Source organism: Vidua chalybeata, chromosome 3 (genome assembly GCF_026979565.1).
Source record: "Vidua chalybeata isolate OUT-0048 chromosome 3, bVidCha1 merged haplotype, whole genome shotgun sequence".
NCBI classification, from domain to species: domain Eukaryota; kingdom Metazoa; phylum Chordata; class Aves; order Passeriformes; family Viduidae; genus Vidua; species Vidua chalybeata.
This window is the reverse complement of record NC_071532.1, coordinates 9,637,749-9,665,615: the sequence shown is the minus strand read 5'-3', so window position 1 is coordinate 9,665,615 and position 27,867 is coordinate 9,637,749. Positions and strand designations below refer to the sequence as shown.

Here is a 27,867-nt window from a genome sequence, read left to right as displayed (position 1 = left end):
ATGAGAAGGAGCAAAAGATACAGGCAAAACAACACAGACTGTGTGCTCTGTATGCAGATGGAAGAAGTAAACCCTTAAATGTTCAGAAGAGAAAAGAAAACAAGGAAGGCACATGATGTAACTAACAGACCAAAGTTCATATGGAAGAATACCAGTACATGGAAATTTTGGTTCTTGAACCCATTCTCTCACAGTGATCTAAGTGTTAACAGATGAATGGTAACTTCACAAATTACCATAGTGGGTAAATAAATAATTAATTTCTTAATAACCAATGTAATTCTACTTAAAGACTACAGTGAAGGTGATCGTGTACCACCAGAACTGGTGAGTGATGGGCAAAAGCAGCTCCGGAGCAAATGAAAGCCTGGCCCTGATGCACTAGGAATGGGATGGGATGGGATGGGATCTTTCCAGTCAGCAGCAGCGACTGGGGAAGGGGCAGTCACTTTCAGGACAATGCCCATCACTGCCTACACACATCCTACTTCCTCTTCAATGCAAGATGAAAACTAAAAGGAACCAAAGATTCACTCAAGGGTGCCTCAGCACCCAAGGGCTGTGGGCAGAGTTGGAATAGCTGTCCCCACATCACACAGCACTAGCAAGCCCAAGAGCTTGCTGTGAGGCCAGGACTACCTGTCCCCCTCTATCACCAGCAGGAAAGCTTTCTCCCTGGCAATTTATTGTTATTAATCAGTTAAAAGGCGTGGCTTAATTGGAAGTCTAGCTGCAAAATAATGCAATCACCCTGTACACAGCTTCCCCAAAAGTTGTTGCTATGTTTTGCAACATACACTGAGATTTAACAGGAACATACTGTATCTCAATTTGTCTCTTTAGCCTGAACTCTGAATACTAAAAACACTGAAGTTTACCCCTTCATGACACTGCAGATCACATCTTTTCAAAGCCATTCCTTCTTCTAGATTTGTGGATCAACAGGAAAAAAAAATCCAAACCAACTCAGTTTTGAACACACATAAGCACATCCATTCTGCATGAAAAAGAACCTCCTGCAATATATTATCAACCATCAAACATTAAAGATTTAACTTTGCTCCAGAATAACTGGGTAGTTCTTAGCTGAAAAAATTAGAACATCTTACTGGAGCCAGGCAAAGTGTTAGAGTACTTCAATCTATTACTAGATTAAGTCAGAATGAACAGTTTGTCTAAATACTAAAAGAACCTTTAAGGTCACTTCTGCAAATCTATTAAACAAATTTGGATACAGTCATATGCACACATTTATGATTTCATATTTATTCAAGTGTAATGCTGAAATTTCCAGCCCTGTATAGCTGATTCCTAAGTAAAAATGTATTAGGCACTTTTAAAATGAATTTATTTCACAAATCCCATTTATACATTAGCCATAAGTTCTTTTAGTAAAAAAGTATTTAAGTATGAAAGTTTTATTAAAAAAAAAAACATTTAAAATACAACTTTTTTTAATAAAATCCAACAAGTTTTAAACATACTTTTCACATTCTCATTAAGTTTTTTTCCATAAGGCACATGTGTAGACATTTCAAAGGAGCGGTTAATTACAACCTTCCAAATCTTTACAATGTTTATAAAACTCTGTCTTTGGAAAAGCATACAATGGATAATATACAAACATAAATGGCACATTGCAAGTTTTAGACAGAACTGTAAATGAGATCTTCATGCATACTACCCAGACCTTAGTGACTTGCCTCCACTGGGGAATAAACTGTTACTGGATACAAAGTAGTGTTAAGACTACTCTGAATGAAGTATTTAAATGTACTTTCTTGTTAAAAAAAGCCTGGAAGTTCCAGGGTAAACACAAATCACTCTCCAAATTTATTTTAAAAACTGTTTCTAGTAAAAATTATTTACTCTCCCAAGTGCAAAAGGCAAGGAAAATATAAACTGCTACTGGGTATTTCAGAAGTGGAAAAGTAGAGGTTTTTAAGGAAAATTTTCAGAGGAAAGAAGTTGCCTTTTAAAGTGGACAGTGGTTCCTGGATTTAATTTACCCTAGACAGGATGAGAAGCATTTAATCACAGCATCCCTTTAAAAAAGAAAAAAAAAAAGTCAGTTAAGATTTGTTATATTGTTTATAAACATCTAAACCATTACCTATTTACAATTACAAATATGGCAGAAACTAAAGACATATCAATAGCTGATCAAATGCAGGATCTGTGTGTGAGTGCCTCCACCAACCCAGCTAAAGCCCAGGCTGAGGCTAGGTCGGTGCCAGGGTTTCTATGCTGTTTGCTCTGCAGGCCATGCTGAAAGGCAGACACAGTGCTGGGAAGTGCTCTGCAGCACACTGGGAGGCTGAGCAAAGGGCAGAGCCCGATTTCACAAAGGCTGCCCAGCAAGGGCTCCGCTGAGGAGCGCCCAGTCCCCAGCAGGGCACAGCTGCCAGGGCTCCGAGCCACATCGGAGCTGGACCATCACAGTGCAGGAAATACAGCACAGGCTGAAGAGCTCAAAGTGTGCACTGAGAGGGCAGGATGGAGAGCTGGTTCAGCCTTAAGGTTTGTAAGTTCTGGAGGGTTCCATTTTTTCAATCAACAATAAACTGTTTTCTGACTGTTACACTCAGATCATTTGTTTTAGTCTCCATTATTCTTCCTTTTCCCAGAAAAGTAACAACTTACTAAGGAGTGGAATTTGTATTCTGTTGCTAGTCAGTTCCAAAAATAAAGAAACATACTATCATCACTCCTTAAAGTCACTTGGCCTGTATGGGTTTTGGTTTTGTTGCATTTGTTGTTGTTTTCATTTGGGTCTGGTTTGGTGGGGCTTTTTGTTGCCATGCCAACAGGAGAGCTACCATTAATTTAGGAAAAAACAAACAGAAATCAACAACCCCCACCCCAACAAACCCTTGAACAAGTAAAATGTTCTGAAGAGTAAACCATGAATAGAGTTAAACCAAGAAATGATAATTTCATGAAATCAAGAGAAATGCATACTTTAAACAAATGACATAATACTGGCACTTAGCATGGTTTAGATCATTGTTCCCATAAGAAAGACAGTCTATACAACAAATTTATGATACCACTCCACAAAAGCAAATAACTCAGTAATCCCTAAAGAAATCACAGTATTACTAAAAGCAGTCTGTATAAAATTCAGTTCTTTAGCTCATAAAATCTAATAGATAAATAAACCCATAGAAGTTAACTAATGCACATAACCTAATATTTTTCTGCCCAGAACATAGAAGTACTGTTGATAGGGAAGAAAATGTCAGAAAGACCAGAAAGAAGCTCAACATACTTTCTCTACAGAGAAAGCAACTAAAAAAAAAAAAAAAAAAAAAAAAGAAAAGAAATGAACCTACTGAGACTGTCTCACAGCCACTGGACCTATGAGAATTCATAACACTACTTCTGTCTGGGTTAGTATGAGTTGTCAGAAATAGTAAAATGACAGTTTGAAGCCTGAGCTCAGTTATTTTATTCACTGTAATTATCAACAACTATCTTAAAAAAAATCCTTCCTAGATTAAATCTGAAGCTATAAAAAAACAGGGTTTTTTTGGCACTGCTACAGGAAAATATCAGATGAAAGGGATAGACAATACTTTGTATTCTTTTTCCCCACACCTCTACTACAGCAAGCCTCATTAAATGATATGGAAGTGCTTATTTTTTTTTAAAAAAAACACTGTCAGGAAGACCAAACTGCATTTTAAATGAATCACAGAAATAACAGATTCTTACATTTGATTACACGCATGTGTTTTCACTAAGTGTTTGGTCTGCTTTCATTCCCTTTTTGTACACACAAGAATGAAAGAAAAGAGAAGAGCTTGCCAAAATGAAAATAAAGACAAAGCATTGCCTTTTCCCCTCCTAAAAACGATGGAGGAATTCAGAAATAGAAACAGAAGCTGCAACTATGTTGCTTGTTTGCTTTTAACTAGGACCTCAGATCCATAAGTTACCTTTAATTTTAGTACCAGAAAAGTCACTATTGCATCACTGTAGTATTAAACCACTGGAAACACTATTTAAACAAAACCTTGATTAATTTTCAGTGGTGGAAACTAGAGAGAAATTTATTAAAGAGAATTACTATGTACTGTACTCCTATTTAAAGCTTATATTAAGCATGACTTTTAAGTTCAGCTATGCCATTTTCTAAAAATTAGAAGAAAAAGGAGGATGTTATATTTTTCCACACAGTACTTTATGCCTTTCCTCAGCATAAAAGTAACTTACTTTTGTTAAGATGGAAATTATTATGCAGACTCACCTTGCAAAAGGAATATAAGACAGACTATACCTGAAAAAAAGAGGAAAAAAGTGTATTTGCAGAGTGTTCGTGTCTCTCCTAGAACCAAATTATTTCACTTTAGGCCAGCATTAATAAAAGCAACCTGTTGTAACAAAATTTTAAACAAGACTTTCTATTCAATTTAATGCTTACCTGAGAAAAGAGGACATGTTTGGACAACAACTAAACAGTGACATTTGGTGGTTTACTTTTTCTTTGTTTGGTTGAGGTTTTTTCTTTTTTGATGTAGTTCATAACTTTTATTGCACATGAACTTAAAAAATAGCTTTACTATTCCCAAATCCAAAAGGAATAGAGATTTGTGGGGAAATGGTACTCAAGATGATAGAGACAACTTTTTCCAGTTCAAAAGACAATCTAAATTACTATGCAAATATACATCTAATCATATTATTTATGTAACTAAATACAGATACATACTGTAGGATGAATAACATTCCACAACTGTGACACTCAAACAGCTGACAAATCTATTATTCTCTGAAACTTGCTTCTCACAAGCCTCCAGGCAGTGTTCTGTTCTCATGCCCAGCCTGATCAAACCCCAGGACACTTAACAAATGTGAGCTGTCTGCTGCAAACACACGGAGCACAGTCTGAGCTAGCAGTCCTCCCTCTGTCTAGCACCATGCCAAACAGTCCCTGTCCTGGACAAATGGTTCCTTGTCCTCAGACCCATGTTCAGTACAGACTCTGTGTACTCAGGGCAAGTTCAAGCAAGAACTGTGGTCACCTTGGGTTGCCTGAGAGTGAGCACCAAGTAATTCACCTGGGACAAGGACACCAAGCATGTATCTCTGTGGAAAAGGCAGTAACTTCCAGAACTTCTCTCAGGCTTGCAAGCATTCACCTGACTGCACTCACACACTGCCAAACCCAGCCCTGAGCCCCTGGTCATCACAGCACCTGCTGCACTAAATTCACCCTTTCACATCCACCCACTCCTTACCTAGTATATTCCTGGGGCAGGACATAACCTATGAAAATGTTTTTTAGTTTCTTTCACTTCAAAAATCAAAAACTAGTTAGAATTTAAAAAAGAGGAGAGTATACTTTTACAACACAGAAAAAGCATGACATTTTTTTTGCATATGTATTCCTTTCATAAGGCTTCAGATATGTTCACACATTGCAGAATATACTTCAAATTACCATTTTTGCAAGACGATTGAATATAGATTTTGCTGGAGTTACACAACCTAGCTGAGAAAAAACAGATTGAGGCTAGCATTTGGGCACACTTATATATGAATCATATCTATATAGGTTTATAATCATGCGGGTGTAGGGGCAGGGAGAAGAAATTAAAAGGAATTTTAAGAATCTTACCAGGTCATTGCCAAGAACTGCAATATGCAGAATAACATTGCCAAACCTTTTTTGTTCCACTAAACAAAAATAAAGCAAATACTGCAAATTAGCACATTTTGCACCACACCAGTCTATATACTGCAAACAATTGGCACAGACTGACCAATCAAGAATTGAGTTAACTGACAATGCCTAAATTTCCTTGTCTTAGTTTGCTGTTTCTTTCCCAACAACTCTCCATTCATTTTATCCATCACTCCATTAGCATCATGCTATGTAAACATTTTCTAGCTTTGGAAACACCTAACAACATCAGTGTTAAGACACGCTCACTTCACTGTACTTCTGCAAATACTGAAGTTCATTCCAGTGACATATTTACTTCTATGGAATGCAACTACAGTTAGTTTTCAACCAAGATGCCTGAAGATACTTCTGGTTTTTTTCCTGTTGTCTTAAGCAGCTTAATATTCTGTATCCATGGCTTCTGAAGATGGCTATACACGCTCTGGTATTTTCTGACATAAGTACGCATCACTGAAACAAAACAATATTTGATCTTGGTTTTCTTAGTTTTTATTCTAGAGGTCTGCAGACTGAACCCAATGCTCTAGATTTTGCTTTCTCATCTACATCACATGCAGGTGGAAGGATGCATTTGCTTTTACAGCTAGCAGGCTCATCACTCCACCTGAGCTCAACTGCAGCCAACAACAAAAACACCACACACGAGTTCACCTTTCCTTCACCACTGAACTGTATCTTAAAGCTACAATACAATTAATAAACTAACCAACTGAGATTGCTTTTTAGAAAATAAAGTATTCTCACTTACCCAGAATACAGCACACAGAGTCAATATTAGGCAAAGCTGGGGTGAGAAGGAGGGACAAAGAAAAAAAAAGAATGAATACTCAAATACACAACAAAGCCAAGTACAGTAACCATTTCCATGTTTTCAATGGGCAATCAGCACTTGAAAATTGACTTATGGAACAAGCAGAGCCAAAGGCTGTCTCACAGTGACTATATGATGAACTCCATGCTGTTTTTCAAAGCACAGTATGAGGTATCCATGGCCAGAAGGGCTGGGACAAGTCTTGAAAGGAAGACAAGGCAGGAGTTGACCTGAGGAACCAGCAGGAGTATAAGCTGGTGTGTGTACCCTTATTTGTTTGTTCTATTAAGAGGTGGGCTTAGATGATAAAGCTTTATTGAAAAGAATCAAGAAGTCTGGTAACTGCTACTCTCTTATTCTAGCACAGACTATAATTTTGAACCTGGTATTCATGACACCTGTCTCTGACAAGAAGGATGCTTGTATCGCTGCAAACAACCCTTTATTAAAAACATCCATTCTCAATTACAAGATCTGGTAAATACAGGCTATGCCTTCTCTGCCAGTGCTTTTTCATCTTCTGACACTAATGAAGAGTCCACTAGGGAGCAGCTGCCTCAGGTACAGCGAAAAAGCTCACATGAAGCTTTGTTTGATGTACTTAAACACTTTGGATGGAATGTTACAATATATGGTTTACTATGCCAAATAATCACACTATTTGTGCAAGATTAACCATCACTTAGAACTTCTCCACTAGATCTTACCTGGCTTCCTCCATTTTTCATTACACATAGTACAAAACCACAAATCAATTTTCATTTTTTCATTTGAAAAAAAAATCTGTTGGCATTTTATTGAAAAGGAGAAAAGTAACACACGCTTGAAATTTTCCAAACATGTTTGTGACTCCTGAACTGCTTACAATTCTAGCTTTGGGGATTAAAACAGTCAAATTCATCCAAAGTTTTCAAAGCTTTAAATTCACCAGTTCTTCTGTGTTTTACTGAAATTTCCATACTAAAAGTCTTGGCTCTCATCCAATGTTCATGCTCACTATTAGATGAAACCTTTCATTCTCATTTTCCCAACTTTGCTGGCAGCCTCTCTGCACAGGTAGGTCTCTGATGTGTGCTTTGCTCTCTGTTCTCCTTCCATTTCCCTGATGTGTTTTGTTTGTACAGCCTTCAAAGTAAGTTATTTTCTTTGTCACCATGACTGAGCACAGTGGATGACAGGATCATCAGAGCAAAATGATTTTTGTGCCTGCTGTTTTAAGTGTCTGGCTTAGGCTCTCAGTTTCATTGGAAAAAGCCCACAGCTGTAAAGTGTTGGAGAATTTATGCTCAGCAAATACAGCTAGGAGAACTGGAGATATTCTTGGACATTTTTAATTCACGCCTACAAAACGTAACCCTCCTAGGACTTGTAACTTGGTATGAGTTGAAAATAGTGACAGAACAAAAACACTCAAACAAAACAAAACAAACCTCTGTTGAACAAAGTTTGGAGTCCAAGCAATGATCAAGTGACTTTCCCAAAAGACAGGAGCAAATGTAAGCTTCTCAAATGAGATTATAGCTATTTTTTTTATGTAGGTGTATGAGAGGAAGAACATGCAACTTCCATATGACAGCTATCCAGAAAGACTTTATGAAGATTTTCTTACTCACTAAACTAGAAAAACAAGTTACATGATAGAGAGAATAGGAAAGCCAACTACATTTCAAAAATCAAAGTTGAAATAAATCAGTAGGAGCAAAAGAGAAAAGTATTAAACAGAGAAGCAGCAAGGGGATAAAGTTGTTTTAACTACCTAATACAGAGTTTTGGGATAGGAATTCTGATATTGGGGAGATTTTTTCCATCCTTCTGGAAGAAGAAATGATGGTTGTGGAAGTAAAGGAGCCAGGGATGCCACAAAGAAGAATCTCAAAGCTGAACATGTGGCCTCCCAGACTTTGGGGAAATAAATTTTCTCCATTGCTTTGAAAGTGCTGAACCTCTGACCTTTACAGACCAAGCTGCAGGAAAAAAAAAACCTGTCAAGCTACACTTGGTGGCCACTGACTTTCCACAGTAGGTAAAAAAGTCTCTCCCCTTGTTCTTGAAGAAAATATTTTGGAAAATAAATTAAAAATAATTAACCTGCCATTAGCATTTACTAAGAAATATTTTGTAAGGAACATTTTACTCCAAATGATTAATTAAAAAATCATAAACAACAAAACCACACATGTTCATAGAAAGGAGCTAGATGATCTTTGTGACATAAAGAGCTTAACAGCTTGACTGTCATTTCTCTGCAGAAGGAGGAGGCAGACTGAGAAATAACCTCCCTTTAGAAAAGTATCAAATTTAGCTTTGAGGCTAAAGGAAAACTTTTCAATAAAAGGAAAGAAAGACAGTATATTTACCAACATCACAATCGTAGCTATTAATCGTTTTGGATCAAACATTGCTTTCAGTTGCTTCACTGGCCCCATCAGGAAACACGTACTAATAGGAGATAAAAAACCAAAACAAATTGTAAATCACTTTCAAATAACTCTTTCTAAAAGACAGTAGGTAATTAACCAGTTTTCCAACAGAGAGAAGACTACAAAGGCTTTAAAAAAAGATATTTCAGTGCTTAGCAACAGAGACTAACTAGAACAGAAGGTGAAATACTCCATGAATTTAGCCCTGGAAACAGTTTATGAGTCACCCTTGGTCACGAAATTCTTTCCAAAATATTACCACAGTGAAAAAAAAGTAACAGGCAAATACAAGAACACTTAAATTGGTTGAGATAAGAGAGGACAGAGTGTGACAAGGATACACTTAAGGAATAACAGAAGAGCATGGAAGCAATTAGTTTTCATGAACTCTTTCATCAAATAAGAAAAAACACATTTCCACTAATAATCTGTTTAATGGCACTGAATGCCATTTATAAATAAAGATGATTAAGAAAGCAGTGCAGTTACAGTTAAATTTAAATCATCTTAAGAGATACTAAATGGGGAGAGATTGAACAATGACTATAAGTAGCTCTACATGAATTTAGAGATGGGTGGGTGGTCAAAGATGTTTTGATTGTTATTTTAAGATGGCAAACACCATAATAGACAGAAAAAAAAAAAAAAGAGAAAACTCAACTGCAGAAGTAAATGAGATCATATCCAAGATTTCAGGAAAGATAATGGGAACAAATATAGTGGTTAGAGCTTTTTACATTACCAAAACAAAACATTATAAGTGTAGCAGAGTTATCAAGTTGAAGTCTAGTGAATTTTGTGTTGAAGCTGTTATAACAACTGATTTGCCAAAATAATGTCAAGATTACAAAGACCAACCTGCTGTAGAAAATTTTTGTTTAACAATATATTTATATATATATTTTTTTTACCCAGGCAGGATGCAAGTAGCTACAATCAAGATTACAGGGAAACTCTACCTCTTTTAGTCAAACTCAGCAAGCAAAAAGGCAGGAAAAAGTTCAGCAGTTTGTATTAATCCTCCTGCTTTTTTCTACTCTGTAGTTAACTTGAAGGGAGAATGAAAACCATCAGCAACACCACATGCTGTACCTTTTTATGCAAAGAAATGCCATCTGAACTAAGAGTTCACAACCTCAGGAGTATTTCTCTGGCTTCAAATATTTGAGATGAATCTCTTTCTTCCTTGTCCTTCTGATTTGTAGAAAACAATTTAATGAGAGAGTTCAAATGCCTGTAATCTTGTGGTGGTCTGAATGCTTTACTACAGAGCAGAAAACCTAGTCTAACTTCTCTTCTAGTAATTCATTTTTATATGAAATGAAGCAGGGAAGAGTTTGACAGAGCTTCCTCCTGAAACCAATCATAAGCCTTCTATGACAGAAGAAATATGGGAATCCACATTCCAGTCAGTCAATAGAACTCAATCTTCCACATGCAAATGTTCTCCTACCAGCAACTTTGCACATCTATCTCCTTCACTTTTTTTATCTTATGCAGACAGACTTCAAATGTCCATATTAAATGAAAAAGTTTTCACAATTCAATAGAAAAAGAAAAGTTTTATATTCACTGCAATCCAAACGAATTTATTCTCAGTATTTTTTCATTTTGTCTGCTGAGCCATAAAATTAAATTAAGACAAAAGAAAAGGGGACATGGAGAACTAGAAGAAAATACTAGTTAGCTAGTGGAAGGATAGGGATGAGGAAAATATAGTAGTAAAAAGGAATTAAGTTTTGGCCACATAAAATATGCAGAAAAAAATATAGAAAGTAAAATGCATTGTTTGTAATCTGATTCATATTAAGAAGACCAACATGACAAGAGCTGCTCCAGAGATGAGAAGAGATTCCATATGGAGCAGAAAGAAAGGCTGGAAAAAAATTCTAGACATCCTCCAGTTAAACAGAATCATTCTTTTAGATACACCATTCTGTGGACACACACTAATCATCCCTGAGAACAATCAAGTAAGTATCATTGTGTTCATGGTTAGAAAACAACAGTAAAAACAAGCTAGAGGGGACTAAACAGGCTAGTAAGAGTGGCAACTGCATTTTGGTTTAAATACAGACGTGCAAACAAGACTGGAAAAGTTTAAATCTGCTTGTCAATTTGGGACTTCATTGCCATCTCCTACTGTTCTTAGAACACAGCTGCCTGTTTTTTATATCCAAAATAAGTATTGAAGGAAAAATGGGCCTCTTTTTTCTTCTAATTTTAGCTGGAGTGCAGACTAAAGTTTTTCAGCATTCTCCTGAAAGAAATACTGGTCTGCAAAAACTTTCCACTTAAATCAATTAGGCTTGATTAGTACTAAGTTTCTAAAATGCTCATTTAATTTGAAGAAGTGAAAACACACTCAAAGTACCAGGTAAAAATAACACAACCAAAAAACCTCACCCAAACCAACAACAAAGAAAAAAAGAGTAAAATAAGGGAGAGAAAGGCAAACACTTAGCTTTGCCTATCTCCAGTATTAACTTTTTGTCTTGTTTTAGTATGAGATGGAATAGTTCCACAATTGAGACTCAATGTCAGTATAGACATTATTGTCTCCTAACAAATTTGTTGAGGAAAAGCAGTACCTTTATGATTCTCAAATGTTAATGCCACATTACATGAGTTCTAACAAATTAACAAAGCCTTAACTCAAAAGTTAAGCTACTTGACTAAAGTCAGAGTCCAGGAAAGTCAAGACCAGACTTCATGGGGTTTGAGTCCCATGACCATGCCTCAACTACACTAAGACAATAAGAGAACGAGGAAAAACAGAAATTGAAAATACCTTAGGGACATTAGGTTGTTTCTTATGTGTCTTTCAAACTGTGAAAGTAAAGTTTTCAATCTTAAGAGGGCCCCTTTTAGAGGCAAATCTTTCAGGACTGTTATGTGGAACATTTCAAAGAATCAGAGAGTTTAAAAATACACTATGAGCAAATTTTAGATTCTGCCTTCAGCCTTATAGTCAAAACAAGGATTTCCTGAATGCTTCCTTTTTGAAAGTTTTCTTGGAAACAGGATGATCTCTCTGTTAAAAACAAAAAGCTCCTTCCACTAACAAAGTATCCACACAGAGGGCAGACTACCAGTTTGCTCCTGAAGCTGAGGTGCTTCTGTACCTGGCAGAAGGACTTAAATGTAAAAAGTACAAAACATTCAGCAAGCAATTTGTTATTCATACTTCAGATACCAATTGTGATGTGCCCACAAACAGGCATGTAAGGTAACTGATAAACAATAAAACTGTAAAATAAACAAGTTTTTGTTATTAGCATTCAATATAAAACAATGTTGTTTACACACAACATAGACAGCACTCTAGAGTAAAAGCAAATGGAAATGTAGCTGAAAAGGAGGGTACACTTCTAAAACCAATAACTAAGAAACCATACCTGGCGAGAGCAGCAATATTTCCCAGGGTGTAGAACACTGCAAAAAGTTTGATCCCCTTTGGGAGCCATAGCAATGCTGTTCCCTATAAAAGACAGGTTATTGGCATGTTTGCAATTAGTTAATTCAATTTATTTAGATTTTATAGTCTATACATGCAACTTCATATTATGAAGAAAATAATTCTGACATACACTAGGAGAGCACACAGCTCTCCGAGTTGCAGCAGTCACCACCCAGCACACTTCTGTTGCCACCTGCTGGCAAACAATGTGTTGGTTCACTGGATTTCTGGATATTTTTACAACTAGGCAGTTTATTTATATTACCGAACATATTTGTTTGTACTGTTCATATCCTATTTCACAACACTTCCACTTTCGTTACAATGCCCCACTGTACATCCTACATCTCTGCACACAAGATAAAATGTCATAAAGCTGCACTAATATTCACCATCTCCTTTCTCCTCCAATCAACCATTGAGACTTGCAGCCTAAATACACACTGAGGCTGAATAGAAACATTTTAGAACTCTTACTTCCAGATATCTCTTCTTTCCACTGAACTTTAAAAAATCCAAAGCCTTTTGCTGATCACAGTTCCCTATGATGATCAGGGAGAAAAGGAATCATAGGAAAGGGACCTTAAAGATCACCGAGATACAACTGCCACTGCCATGGGCTGGGGGCACCTCCCTCCCACTAGACCAGGCTGCTCAAAGCCCCATTCAGCCTGGCTTTGAACAGTGCCAGGGATGGGGCATCCACAGCTTCTCTGGACAACCTGTTCTAGTGCCTCACAATAAAGAATTTCTTCCTTACATGCTAAATATCCCTGTTTTTCAATTTGCATCCATTACTCCTTGTCCTATCACTCCTAATGAAGAGCCCCTTCCTGGCTTCCCTGTAAGCCTCCTTCAGATACTGGAAGGCTGCTATGAGGTCTCCACACAACTTTCTCTCCTCCAGGCTGTACAGAGTACTCCAACTTTAGGCCTGCCAGAGCCTAAAGAAAGCCTCCACCAGAAGCAAAACAAACTGTGATTTGCACGCTGTGTCCTGAGAAAACCCAACCAAACAAAAAAGCAACTGCATTCTATTCAATTTCTGTGGAAATCTGCAGTGAAAAAAAAGGAAAAGAGGGAGGGAGGAAAAGGGGTGGGGGAAGGAAAAGCGAGAAGGAGGAAAAGTGAGAAGGAGGAAAAGGAGAGGACTTCCCCAATATTTTTTCAGCTATTTCTGGGAGTTTCCATGCAGCTGAAAAACTGCCTTCTTGTGCAAGTTACCTGTGTCAGATTTTGACAGAGCCAGGCAATTAATACATCTCAACTCTTAACTGCAGGCTGCAGACTCCTGCCAGCCCCTAAAGTTCAGGAATGAACACATGATTTGCTGACTGCAAAGCAGTGCAGCAGGTTTTTCAAGTGTCAACACACAACCACACCTATTGATTTGCCGAGTGTGACATGTTATACTTGTGGTTTCTTCAGCCTTCAGAAACATTTCAAGCTTCCTCCCTTTTTTTTTTTCTTTTATTGGAGGGAAAAAATAAGATGGGTACACACCTCTTTCCTAATACACTAGTTACAAAAATAGACCATATTTTGTCAGTGTTCAAACCTTTTCGTAAGAAAATGTATTATGCTACAGTAAAAATGCTCACTTCTGTAATTGGAAGAAAAATGGCCAAAATCATAATTTAGACATCAACAGCCAATTACACATTTAATGTCCAGTTAAATAAATGCACACAAAATTTACAATGCAGGACAAAGCAAACGCGGAATCACACATAAAATAGAAATATGAATGAGGTTCAACTGTAGAACAATAATAAAGGGCAAGGAAAAAAATAACTTTACTTACAAGAAAAGAACACAAAATGCCAGTAACAAAGCATATGGCAAACCATCTGACTCGAGTACCAAAGCTGAGTGTTGAGGCATCAAGGACCTTAATAAGAAGCAAGGAAAAAGAAGAAATTACAAACCAAGTTTAGAACAATCTAAAGGACATTTTTTTATTTACCACTGAAGTCATTAATTTCAAACAACATCATTTTTTAGCTGGAAATTGTGTATGAATTCTTTCATATTACAAAATCATATTATCAATCTGGAACACATGGAAACATATTTACAAACAAACAAGACAAAACCCATAAAGGTATATCCTGGCATACAAGCTGCTTCACTTTCAAACAGATTTTTTAATCACCACACAATTGAAAATAGCCACAATTGTACTAAATCAAAAGAATTAATGGACCTTCCAGCAATTTGCAGAGGAATTTATGCATTTGTGCGACACTGTAGGTTCCTATAGACATTATCACCTTCTCCTATTACTAGAGAGGATCCCTTGTACTTATTAATGCCAGTATCCACTGCAAGCATTACAACTCCAATTTCTCTTCCAATTACCTTCCTGAAGGTGTAGGCAAATTAACACAATTTGTCTCATCGGACTAAGCTAACTTGCTGAAAGGGAATATTTCACTTCCTGTTTCTCCAGAGTGACTCCAGAACCTAATGAGCTGAGCTACCTGCCATAACTCCTGCCACGAGAACAGAATTAGGGTTCCTTCTATTCTGATGACTTGGCTAATGAGTCAAGCCAGCTCTGCAATCTATCAGAAAAGCAGCAGGGCTGATGTAAGGAAAGAGGCAGGGCCATATATCTGGCAGAAAGGCCCCTTTCAGCAGAAATTATTTGTTAGATATGCTCAGCTCAACCCCACCCTTGCTGTAAGAACAATGCATTTCATCTTACTCCAGGTCACTACAATTAAATGTACTTTCTGTTCTAAACTGGCCTATTAACTGAAGTGTTGCTTCAGCTTACACAAAATTACTTTAAAAAACCAACTTTCCTATTTGTTCAGATGTCACAGGCAAACTTGCTCTCTTGTTATCTAGTCAACAGGTATTTTAGTCAAGACTTATTAACCAAATATACATGATAGACCTTCCCCAGCCAATGAGTATGACATTTCTCCTTATCTCTTGATATATTTCTATTTCAGGCAGTGGTAAGCTAACCAAGGAAATTTGGTTACTGCTTAGCACAATTTCACATCTGTACAAATGAGGAATCTGTATCTAGTTTAATTAAAAACTGCCATATGCACACATAAAGGTGCTGTGAGGTCAGAAGATGCAGCTTACCTTGCTAGGTCCAACACTTCATCCTTATGTATGCATTAAAGAAACAGACAAAAACAGTAACTGAAACATGGTTTAGTATTTAAAATCATATTTGGTAGTCAAGAGTCCTGAATGCCTGCATTTTTAAGAAGAGTAGGAATAGCTGGTAGCACATATCTGAAGATACCCATCTCAATCATACCTTTAGTTACACCTAGACATGCAACTAATCACAAACACACATACACACAAAGAGTAAAAATCCTGTCCATCTGTGTTCAGAAATGAAGTGTAGATAGGCCAGTAACATCAGTAAACACAGCACACACATTGCAGACTGTCTAGAAAACAGGGAAAGGATGAAGATAAATCCTTTATTCACATGCATCAGGCTCATTGCTCCCACTTACTGCTCTTCTACTTCTAATCTTATTATCTGACAGTGCTCCTGAAGTGACTACCAGGAGATTTCATTCATCAAATAATTTTGGAAACAGCTTATCTTCAGTAAAATCCCTAACAGTTAAGAGATGAAAAAAAACCAAAAAAAAAAAAAAAAAAAAAAAAAAAAACCAAAAAAAAAACAGCACAAGAAATAAGAGAACTACATAAAGGCTTGGAGCAAAAAGTACCACAAACCCCAGAAAGTTTGATACATTTTATGGATTTAACTCTTAAAAACTGATTGACAATATATGCACATGAACTACAGGAAGATAAGCTGTGGCATGAGGGCTGCCAGAGCATTATGTGCAATAATAAGACTAAATACATTAAATGGTATTAAAATGAAGGATCATCCTTCCAACCATTCCCAATGATGTCACCATTTATGTTGTCAAGCTGAACCTATTTAATACAGTTTGAAATCCTACAACTGGGGATCTGGTAATGCATTTTCTTAGTCCCTAATACCTCAGGGGACTGAGAGGAGACCTCATTGCAGTCTACAGCTTCCTCATGAGAGAAGCAGAGGGGCAGACACTGATCACTTCTCTGTGGGACCAGTGACATGACATGAAGGAACAGCTCAAACTGTGAAAGGAGGTTTAGGCTGGATATTAGAAAAAGGTTCAGGAACGGGCTCTCAAGGAAGTGGTCACAGCACAAACCTGAGAGAGCTCAAGAAGCATTTGGACAATGCCCTCAGGCACATGGTGTCATTCTTGGGAGTGGTGCTGTGCAGAGCCAGGAGCTGGACTCGATGGTCCTTGTGGGGCCCTTCCACATCAGGGTATTTTACAATTTATATTTTTTGGGTTTCATGGAAGCAATGGAACTCATTTTCTTTCCAAGACGCCTGTTTCAACACTCAACTTGCTGCAAAAGTTGAGGCACAGATACACAGTTCAGCTGTGTAAACCACAGACACCAGCTTGTGCTCAAACGCCAGGCTCACTCTAGAAGCTGAGGACCTGACACTGCAGGAACCCTGCCACACATGCTGCAGGCAGTAATTTCTATACTAGGGACCATGGGACACCCTAAGGTAACAGCTTAGGTTCTCAGAGACTATGAATCCTAAGAAAAAGGAAATCTAAGCTGCCCTAAGCTGCTGCAACAAAAGCAGGAAACAATGTGAAGGTGCTAAGGATTATTTTTGTGCATCTTGACATAAATTATACAGCTAATCCCAGATTTCAGATAAAAAGAGTTGTCATTGCAGTCTACGGTACTTGCATTAGCAAAAGCTTTTATTTAGGAGACTGAAAAAATTTCCAGGCATGTTCCACATCTGTATTTCATGTGGAGAACAGTAGTGGTGGCAAGGGAGTTCCTGTAAAACATACCCTTCTTGCTATACTGCTTACCACTTATTTCTAGCAAAAAAAAAAAAAGAAAAATTAAACTGAAACCAACAAAAGGAAATCCTTAGTTTTCGATTGCTAAATTTTAATACCAAACTCCTGGGCAAAAAATAAAGCTTTTTATTCATAGGCTATTCAAGCTAATAGTATATGAAAGAAATGACAAAGACATCAAAAAATCAAGAGGAACTGGAATCTGGAATGGAGACTTTCTGAAACATAAGGAACAGGCTTGCAATAACAGCATCACTGCTGAAGAGTTTGTACTGGACACACAATAAACAATATGAATGATAATCCACAAGACTGCTTTTGATCAAAATAGTTCTTGTGGCTCTGAACATCCACCTAGGTTCCTCCCACATATTAATGATCTTGTAACAATTTTCCATGTGAGCACACAGAAAAACAGAACCACTTTATTTTACTAATCTAGAAGTTAACAATTACATCTTTTCTCTATGGTAAATATGCAAGTAATAGAGAAAATTCAAAGAAATGCTGAGTAAATTTGCAGAATTGAGTTTCTAAACCATAATGAAAAAATATTTATATTCTCATCTTTCCCTAACAGGTCTCCGTATATGTATTTCTATCACCAGTTAAGATTAAAATACAAGAAGTGTAACATAAGAAATTAAATATAAGAAACACAATTAAGATATGTAATATAAAATTTCTTATAAAAATATAAGAAATACCATCTATACCTCTTCAGTGAAATCTTACTGAGTGCTTTAAGTAGCTGTCATGCAACATCCAATGTGTCACACAGACTGATTTACATTAGTTTTGGTGTTGATAAAAATAACAGCATAATGCTGCTCTGAAAACATCACAGCACTGCTACATTTATTATTTATTATTGATCTTTTTGGTAATTAATTCCTTTTTTAAAAAAATATATTTAGAATAATGGATCTAACTGCAGCAAGAAACAACAGCTAGTCATCTGAAGAGTTTAGAAAGTACAGAAAGACTTCACTGAATCATCACACAGTTCTTTCATTACAGACTTGTCTTCTACTTAGCAGGAATGACTTGTGACTTCATGATAACGGTTCTGCAAAAAACCAAGGGAAAGAATCCAGAGATATCTATGGACATGAACCATATGATGGCTATTACACAACTATCAGATATTCCAAAGAGAGGGCCTTTGTTTTCAGCCAAACACATGACTCGTCTCCAGAAAGATCATGGAAACAGCTGAAGGTTTTACACACACAATGCATAACCTCACACTCTCTTTCACAGCCGCACCTCTTACCAAGTGTTCCTCTCTGCATGGGTGCACATACTTTTTTTGCTCTAATACACACACTTTAAAAATAGTCACCACCACTCAGCTCTAGCTTTAGTGAATGTCAATATGAATTTCCTCTCTAAAAAGAGGCTTGATTTTCACTGTTCTACAAACACATTGCTACTTTGAGAGAAAATTACAGCTACGGAACTCCCTGACCTAAACACTTGACTTTTTTTTTAAGTCAAGGGGTATTTATTTATTTTAAAGATCTTTCTGGTTCATCTTAGCATGAAGGTCCAAAGACACATTTATAAGTTTTATTCTATCATGTACCAGACAGGCTTTAAGTATAGGCAGATTTTTCTTATTTAAAGCCTTTTCTGGCTATAACAGTATCATTAAATGCAATAGTGAAATCCTATATAGTTTAATTACTGACATTTAACAAATTAAACACATTCTTAGCTCAGTTCTCTCCTCAGGATTAAAACTCAAATATAAGAGCATTAAATATGTAGGCATTTATCTACTGATTGTCACCTTAAAACAACTACCACAGCACCAAGTAAAGGAAGACTCTATGTCACTATCATGTGCCTTGTGTAAAATGTGCCTGGTGATGGCAGGATAATCAAATCTCTTGGAACTGAACTGAAATTAACAGAAATCTAAGTATTTCTTTGATAACCCTGAAAAGAGCAGAAGGGGAAGCATCCCTCCCAAATGCTGGCAGCCAGTTGTGGTGTGAAAGGGCACAGATTCTACACTGCTTCCAGGATCAGTGGGACACAATTTAGGTGCTTTACTGTGGAAGAGAGGCCAAATTCATGAACCTTGAAGACCAACGGCAACTCAGTGTAAAACTAAGTGAAGCATGCCAGCAGCAAGCTGCTAGAACTAATATTATGCCAGCTATGCTCAGCTTGTGCTGGTTCCCCAAGGTTTGTTAGCCGCAGCTCACATCCCAGCTACATTCCAGCCTCCTCCTCCACCATGCTCCAGCACCCTGGAAGTAGCAAGATACTCCTTGATGTGGGGCACTTTGACCTGCAGTCACATGAGTTAAGAGCGAGCTAAAGGAATAAATGGTTCTTTGTAAGCATGCTCAGCTTTGCTTCAACCTAGAGATTAGTTCTCAGGAATGTATGGTCTTCAAACACAGTAAAAACGAAACAAAAAAAAACCTGCTGACGATGAGGAAGATAGTGGGAAGGAAATAGAAAAGTTAAACCATACTCAAGGAGTAAGGAGCAAAAAGTAACTTCAGCAGAACATACACAAAACGGTGTTTGTCTAAACAACCCCTTTTTTTTCTGCAGATTTAAGGGCCTAAGGGAATGGAGAAGCAACTTACACTGAATCGCAGACTCAGTCGGGTTGGAAAGGAGCACAGTATGTTATCTGCTTCCTGCTTAAGCACAAGAAAAACTTGTAGAAACCGAAGGACCCCAAGCCACCAACACAGCTAAAAGCTTCACACAAGAGTAATTCGCCAAAATTCATCCTCCGGGCAGAGCTGCTGCCCACAAACCCTCGTCCCTCGGCGCACGCAGCAAACTTTGGTCTCTGCTTTGCCTGCGGATCTCTGCCCGCTCTGACACGGTCGGGCAGGCACCGGGACGCGGGGTGTGCGTGTGCGCAGGCCGGGGACGGGGGAAGGCGGCGCGGAGAACACGGCAGCGCCCGAGCCACCGACCCCGGGCCGGGCCCGGAGCGGGGAGGCTCCAGCGCCGCTCGACCCCCGCGCCGAGGAGGGGAGGGAGAGCGGGCTCCCGCCGGGCCGTACCTGCGCCGTCAGCCCCTGCTCCTCATCGTCCTGCCCGGACAGCACCCGCCGCAGCTTCTCCATGCCGGCCCTCCCTGGGCACGGCCGCGCCGGGGGTCGGGATGGTCAGGTCGGGTCGGGACAGGACGGCGCTCCGCCGCGGCCCGCCGGCCCAGCCGGGAAGTGACGCGCGCCCCGAGGCGGTGGCGAGGCCGCGCCTGCGCAGTCCCGGCCGCTGCCGCGGCTCCCCGCGGGACTGCGGGTGCGGCCGGGAGCCCCGGTGCAGCCCTCGCTGCAGGCACCGGGGAGGAAGAAGGGCTTCTTCAGCCTGAGCCCGCCTTCGTCGCCGGCCGCGGAATTGGCCTTCGTGATTTGCATGAGCGAGATGAGCACAGGAGATAAAACACAGGACACAGCACCGCGGCTTCGCAGGGCCCCGGTAGAGCCGCGTTGGAACACGCTGGTGCTGGGGTACCGCGTACAGGTGGAACTTCCTCAGCATCAGTTTCTGCCCGTTGCCTGTGGTCCTGCATGGCATCACCGAGCCAGAGCCTGGCGCTTCAAATTATGCACAGGAAGTTCCAGTTGAATACGGGGCAGTTGTCTTCACTGTGCGGGCGTCCTAGCACTGGAACAGATTGTCCCGAAAGGCTGTGTAGTCTCCCTCAGTGGATGTGTCCAAGAACCATGTGGACGCGATCCTGTGCGTGTGCTCTAGGATGACCCTGGGGCAGTGTGCTTCCGAGCAGCCGGCGGGGTGTGCCCTAGCCCGGCTGTTCACGGGCACACTGCCGGCCGCAGCGCCAGCGCCTCCGGCCCTCCTTGGAGTGGGGGAGCCTGAGGCGTCCAGCGCCCACTTGTGAGCAAGCCAGGTGTTTTTCCAGCTAGAATGGGTGGGGTAGGGAGAAATGGGATTACAGAGAAGGTGTTCATACCTTCCTCCAGAGATTCCCAGTGTGGCCCCGTTAAACTCTGCCCCTGTAGGAAGGGGTGGGGCAGGTGCCATCACGCTGCCCGGTGTCTTAGCTTTGCCTGCGCGATCCCAGCAACACTCCATCCTCCAGCTGCCCTGTTCAAGCCTGGTCATTCCCTGTAAATCTTTGTCCTCTGGGGCTGTGTCTGCATGTGTGTGTCTGCCCTTGAACCAACACGTCACCACTGGCCTGGATCGTTTGCAGGGGGAATGAGGCTGGTGGCTGGAGAAAAGGATCGAGGTGTCACATGCAAAGTGACAGCAGGCAGCAGTGTTGGGCAGGGACAGGAGTGGGAGATGGGTGATAAGGGCTGTGTAACATGCTGCTGTGTGAATCAAACCTGATAAAAGCCAGGGCAGCAGAGCCCCCAGTGAGGCCCTTAGGACAGAAACCTTCCCTTCCCACCCTCCTCCCTTCCCACACACACTTAGGAAGTTTCCCATGTGCCTTCTACCTTGGCTTTTAGGTGAAACACTTGGAACAAACTGTACTTTTCCAGCCTGGTAACAGGCCATTAGCATCATAGGAAACTTTATATCAAGGCTGAAATTAATAATGGAAGAAAAACTTGTAGACATGGCTGCATGAAAGTAACCAAAGAACCGCAGAATGTCACCTGAGCCAGGCAGCATTGTTCATATCTTGTGAGGGACCTGTGCAGGGTGGACTGTGTGTAAGGAACAACATAACCATGACACTGCAAGAAGGGGAGGAGAAATGGGAGAAAGAATGGAGAGGGTATATGAGGGTGTGTCTGAGTGTGCACAAATCATCTTTCTTAGTAGCCCCCAAAATATTATTTGTTACAGAAGTGTTTTAATTCCAAAGCATATGTGAGAGCAAAATACAAAACCAAGAAAGTTCTGTTTTTTTCCTCCCCTCCCAATTTATAGATAGATATGGACAGATGCAGAAAATTTCAATCTGAGTCTAGCCTTCTGTCTGCATGTCTTTAAGCAGGAGTAGTTGGCTATGCCTTGGATTACTGGTGACTTTCTGGTAGTACAGGGAGTACAGGCAGGTAAGCACCAGGCAGAGAGCAAGTTGAACCTGTTCTTTTCTTCTGTGTGACCAAGTGCACAGAGAAGGCAGAGAAGAGCAGTGCACACCCGGGCAGTGTGGGGCATCCAGCTTGAATCCTACTGCTGTCCCCTCTTCCCACCTGCAGCTGCCTGGGCTGTGCAGCCTGCCTGCAACCTACAGCTGTTTCACTTCTGAATGGGGCAAAGGGTGTTTTTTGTTTCCTTGCTATTTTCTTGAGCAGAAGGTTGTCATAGTCACCCCAAATGTATTTTTACCTAGTTTCTCTGCTCAACAGAAATTCTTAATTCTCTGTACTGTCATGGAATACCATGAGACAGTCATTACCTTGCCATGAAAAACAGGCAGTTTGGAAGGCCTATGTTCAGTGTTTCTGTGCTGATGAACTTTGGCTGATAAGGCAGAAGGATGAAAAAATTACTTTGCTTTTCTAAAAAGATAAAATTCTTTTGCTAACACAAGTCAAAATAGCTGCTACAAAGTATTATTATGGCTTTAGATCACAAACCTACCACATCTGAAGATTTTTTCTGGTTTTATGATGACAGTGCTATGGATTTGCAATTCTCAGTTTCTCTATTCATAAGGGATGTTGTGGTTTGCTTACAAGTTTCATTGATTCTTGACCTGACTTGTTTGCATGTATCTGCATCTAAATTTAAAGCTAACTAGAAAATCTGCTAGGTAATGTTGTCTTCCTGAAAAATGTGTGAATTCAGCCAACTTACCAACTGATGTAGTTGGTGGCATACTTTTAATGTACATAGAGCAGTGTCTGTATGCTTCAGTCTTGTAGTTCTAACAGCTGTAAACCCTTATTCCACAAAAATAACAATTCTGTGATTGTTCTGGTCATAATGTAGGGCTCTAATGTCCTGTATCCCTCCCCACCCTTGCATTCTTTACCTTTGGAAATGGGATGTTTGAATGAATACTGCTGAAAGGTTAAGATCAGGGGTTATAAGAAATCTTAAACAAGTGGTCCTACAGAAACCTACTGGGAGCATGGTAGAAAACAAAATGTAGAGCTGCTTTGGGGATTTGCCTATTCCACTTGATGAGACCCCACCTCAATTCTGCTATGTGGTGCACACAGCTCACATCACACAAAGCAGCAGCTTCTGAAGGCCTCTGAAGAGAAAGGAGATTAACAGTGGGGAATGAATGTCCTTTGTATATTTTGAAAAGATCCCGTACTTCTGAATATTCAACTATGAAAATCTTCCAACAAGCCTGCATTGCTGACAGTGACAGGTAGTGGTGATCTAAAAACAAGGAACAAGGAAGCAAAAGCTGAAAAAGTGATCTCCTTTCTTACACCTCAGTTTAGGAAACCCATCTCTTCTAATTTGTCTGCCGATCAGCCTAAGTCACAGGCCACATGCTGGCGTCATCCAGCTTCGTGGTAATTGTTTCTGCTGTTACTCAAACCTTTCCAGAGTCATCACTTCTCTAGGGACACAAAATAACCTCTCATAGGTCTCTGATGAAGAAAACTGAGGCATACAAAAACCAGCTACAGATGAGCTATTTCCCAGTGTGCTTGGCAGGCACATGGTAGTAGCCAGGTGTGTGTGTGATTCACAGGAACACTGTGAGCTATTGCAATGCTTTGGATGGAAAGGTAAAAGCCTTTATTAGCTCACTGTGGCCAAAACAACACCTATGCAAGGAAGTACCAGACAGCCTTGTGAGCTCTTCTCTGTGTGGCATCATACACTCAGATCAGGTAGTGCAGATGCTTGGTCAGATGATACGCTACTGGATACCCTGCCAAATGTTTGAACCTTTCCTGTTATTAACAATAATCTGGCTGAGAGGTGATGCTGATGTTTACCAAGTCACAGTATAAGACACACAAAGTAATAGATAGGTTACTGATCACAATGCTGGCTTTCTGCTTTGCTTGCAGGTGACCCATAGAATCAGGTGTGTACAAAAATACCTTGTAATCGTTGCTTTGCATGGCTTCCCCATGAACAAACACAGCAATTGTTTTAGGATTTTAAGTCATCCTATGTGTAAGGAGATGTGGTATGTCTGAATCTGCAAGATAGGAACATTTGGATAATCTTGTTACTCCCTTGGCACTGAAACAAGTTAAAATCTGGAGATCTTTCTGTCCTGAAACTGTGATCTCAGATCCAATCAGACTGCAGTGACAGAGTAGAGGGGATTAATATCTTGTCCTGTCAGGAGACACATTTAAGGTTTCACACTACCACATTTCCTCCTGAAAGAGGCTACTGGTGTGATTTACATCACTCGATACCATTCTGAGAAGGCACCCCTTTAGTTAACACATACCTTAGGACTAGAAACACAATATGAAATTATTCCCATCAGGCTATAAATCAATATCAATTAGAGCAAGTTACAGCAATGGTTCTACCCTGAGTAAGTTAGGTACTAAATGCTTTCGAAATTTTTAAATACTTTCCAAATTTTAAGTGGCTTACTTTGTGCCTTTACATTTTTCTAACACAATGGACCAAATACTGCCACCATGTAAGTGCTGCCATAACTGACATTGCTTTATCTTGCACCAAAGGCTGGGTTTGGACCAGTTATCTCCATACAAGTTTCACTTAATGAGAAATACATGACCCAGATTTCAGATGAAACGAATTAGCAGAAAATTCCTAGCCTTGTTGCCATAGTTACTTGAAACCTGCTGTTAAAGAAGGTGGGAAGAAAGGAAAAAGGATGAAAAGTAGGAAAAGAAGAGAGCAATACCATGGTCAGGCTTAGGGCGTGTGATAAAGAGAGGCAATGATCTGGAAGGAGCAGAACCCCAGTGATGACACTCAGAGCAGGTTATCCAGAAAACCAATATTTCTGCCTTCTGGCCACCATTGATTTGATTCCATGGACATTAGTTAGTTTTAAGTGGTTACCACAGTGACTAAATGCAATGCACTGGTAGGTATTAGATCTGCAGAGGCAGAAAGGGATTGGGTGGGCAGAGACAGACTTCTCCACAATTAATTTAATAAAGAAATTGCCTAATTTTAAACATCAGACTGATTGCTTTTCTACTTGCAACAATGTCTTGCTTGTCTTGCTCAATCAGAACAAACCTTTTAGCCTCTGTGTAAGTTGGCAGTAGAAATACTGCAGCTCTACAGAAGCAGAACTGCAGTTGTATTGCATCAGGCAGTGAGCACTGTTCTTCCCCAAATGCAGATAGGACCAATGCACCCTGTGAGACACAGGCTGAGAGAGCCTAAGAGAGCTGGTAACTGTGCTTGTGAATATTTCCTGTATTACTGTTTTATATTCTACTATATTCTAACTTTGAAGTCTGTCACAGGAGCATGAAGAAACAGATTGTATGCATTAAAGGCTTTGGACTAAATAATACGAACATATTACTCTAATAGGATATTTTAGTATTTGTCTTTATCTCATCTTTTTAATTCCTGCTCTTTTTGAGTGCCTTCACATTCTCAGAACTGGCAGGTAAAGAAATAACTTGTGTCTGCACCGCTACCTGTGTAATACAGATTCATGTGCACTGGAAACACACATAGCTGAAGTAAATGCATTTGGTAGTTTGATGCTCTACATATTAGTTTGACCATAATAGAGTCTGTATGAACACTCATGCAAGAACTCAGAGAAAACACTGGAGTAGTTATAAGACTGGTCTGTCCTAGTCTGGGACTGTATTTTCTAAGCACTTTATTTCCATGTCAAAGCCTGTCTTGGTCCCAAGGAGAAAACTCTCCTTTTTTTTTTACTGCCTCCTCAGTCTCTAAACTTACTGAGCTTTTCCCCACCCAATTCTCTGCTGTGCTGTCCTTGCTCTGATGACACCATTGTGGCTTTGTATGGAGAACAAAAGGTAACCCTCAATGCTAAGGAGAACTACATTTTACTATGGATGTGTTTTCTCTGAGAGCTGTCAGGCTGTATTGGTAGCACTGGGGCCAAGAGATTTTTCTCCTGGTTTTAGAGTAGGGAACATTCACTTTATATAGAAGTCTTAGAAGTAAAAATCCTCCAAAGCAAAAGCAAAAAAATTACAAAAAAAAACCAAAAAAACCCCAAAAACAAACAAACAAAAAAACCCAGAAAAACCCCACCCAAACCAAAACAAATCCAAAACCCCCCAAAAGAACTCCACCACCCATATAGAGCAGCATTGGCTAAAATGATTATAAAGCATGAGACAGTTGTATGAGGTTGAACAAAATTCACTATCAGTAGGTGTTATTACACTCATTAAAGAACCCTTGCAAAGTAATTCCTTCTCTTCTGACCACATAGTTATGGTTATTGCTTTCTGTCATGTAATTACCATGCTACCAAATTACTCCCACGTTTGAATCATAAATCATCAAGCTTCCAGATCAAGGACACTCAATCTTGCAATAGCAGAAGAGAGCTAATTTTATGCCATGGTCAGTTACAGTCTTAAGTCTTCTCTTTCCAAAGTGACTCAAGACATCTCCAGCTCAAACTGGGGAGAAAGGGGGAAGAGACAGACTGACTGAGAGCTTAGCTGGTACTCTCTCCCACTTGAATTCCTAAGGGTGTTGTATTCCTTACCAGGAGTGTAGCAAGACTTGCTCAGAAACAGAGAAATTCTGTTCTGTCTGAAGACATGAAAGAAGATAGCAGCTGTTGCTATAGCAGTAACCACTGCAGCAAGAGAGGAAAGGCCATGCAGTTCCCAGTCTTACTGTGGTGGAACAGAAGCAGAACACACAGGGCAGTGCCTGGGAGCAGAGCAGCACAGGTTTCTAGTGACAGGACATGTCCTACAGATGAACATTGTTATTAAAGCAAGCTGTGAAATGAAAACCAAGTAGGTGTTTCAGGACAATAGCAAGTACAGACAAGCCCTATAATATAAATCAAAAGCAAATACTGAGCTCTAACTTATAATTAATCAGTGAAACTCACATAGCCCCATTCTTTCATCCAGTACTACCTAAGGGGAATAAGAAAAGAACAAAAAGAAGCCATTAGCACCATTAAGGTATTCAAACTCCAGAGTACACCATTCCAGTCCTCTTTCAGCTATTGTTCCCCTCTTTGGATTATCCCAAGCAGCCCCATCCTAAAACAGCAAATGCCAGTGTGTTTCAGTGTTCTGTGCTAGAGGAGTAGGGTGCAGACTAATAATACAGTTATTTATTGCAAGAATTCCTTTTAATAATATTCCAATGATCCCCTTACACCCAACACCTTTAAACAAAGAAATGCTATGTAAACAGCTTGATAATTAATGGTTTGACTGACGCAGGCCACAAGCCACTTGGTGGCACTCTGCCCATATAAACTATTTTTGTCACTAGGCAGACTAACAGGCAGTGGAAATCCAGCCCACACTGGATTTCCCTTCCCAAACAGGGCCAGGTCCCTTCAAGTCCCATGAAAAATGGGACTTTGTTGCTACCCCTTCCCCTTTTTTAAGTCTGTATGGGCTGCAGGAAGCATCCCTGGTTTAACATCGAATCAAAACAATGTAAAGCCCACTTTCCACCTGTAATTCACTCTTGCTCTAGTCCAAGTGTCGGAACCCAAGGTGTCCCTCAGACACTCTTGGATGTTC

General features: G+C 39.7%; 1 protein-coding gene across 1 annotated transcript; it reads right to left on the bottom strand.

The window, feature by feature from the left end:
• Positions 1-1,246: 1,246 nt before the first annotated feature.
• On the bottom strand, positions 1,247-20,489 carry SFT2D1 (SFT2 domain containing 1). Its single transcript, XM_053938028.1, has 8 exons — positions 20,311-20,489; positions 14,188-14,274; positions 12,322-12,404; positions 8,861-8,942; positions 6,441-6,476; positions 5,624-5,682; positions 4,253-4,282; positions 1,247-2,045 (listed from the first exon to the last, which is right to left on the bottom strand). The coding sequence occupies exons 1-8, from the start codon at positions 20,371-20,373 to the stop codon at positions 2,006-2,008; spliced, it is 480 nt and encodes a 159-aa protein (XP_053794003.1). The 5' UTR covers positions 20,374-20,489; the 3' UTR covers positions 1,247-2,005.
• Between the last annotated feature and the right edge of the window lie 7,378 nt (positions 20,490-27,867).

What these genes read in the sequence shown, in the direction of transcription:
- SFT2D1 (XM_053938028.1), bottom strand. Translation starts at nt 20,373, where the DNA reads ATGGAGAAGCTGCGGCGGGTGCTGTCCGGGCAGGACGATGAGGAGCAG. An exon ending in GCATTTTGTGTTCTTTTCTT is followed by an intron (nt 12,405 to 14,187) that starts GTAAGTAAAGTT and finishes TGTCTTTTATAG; the next exon opens with GGAACAGCATTGCTATGGCT. An exon ending in TCTTATATTCCTTTTGCAAG is followed by an intron (nt 2,046 to 4,252) that starts GTGAGTCTGCAT and finishes TCTTTTTTAAAG; the next exon opens with GGATGCTGTGATTAAATGCT.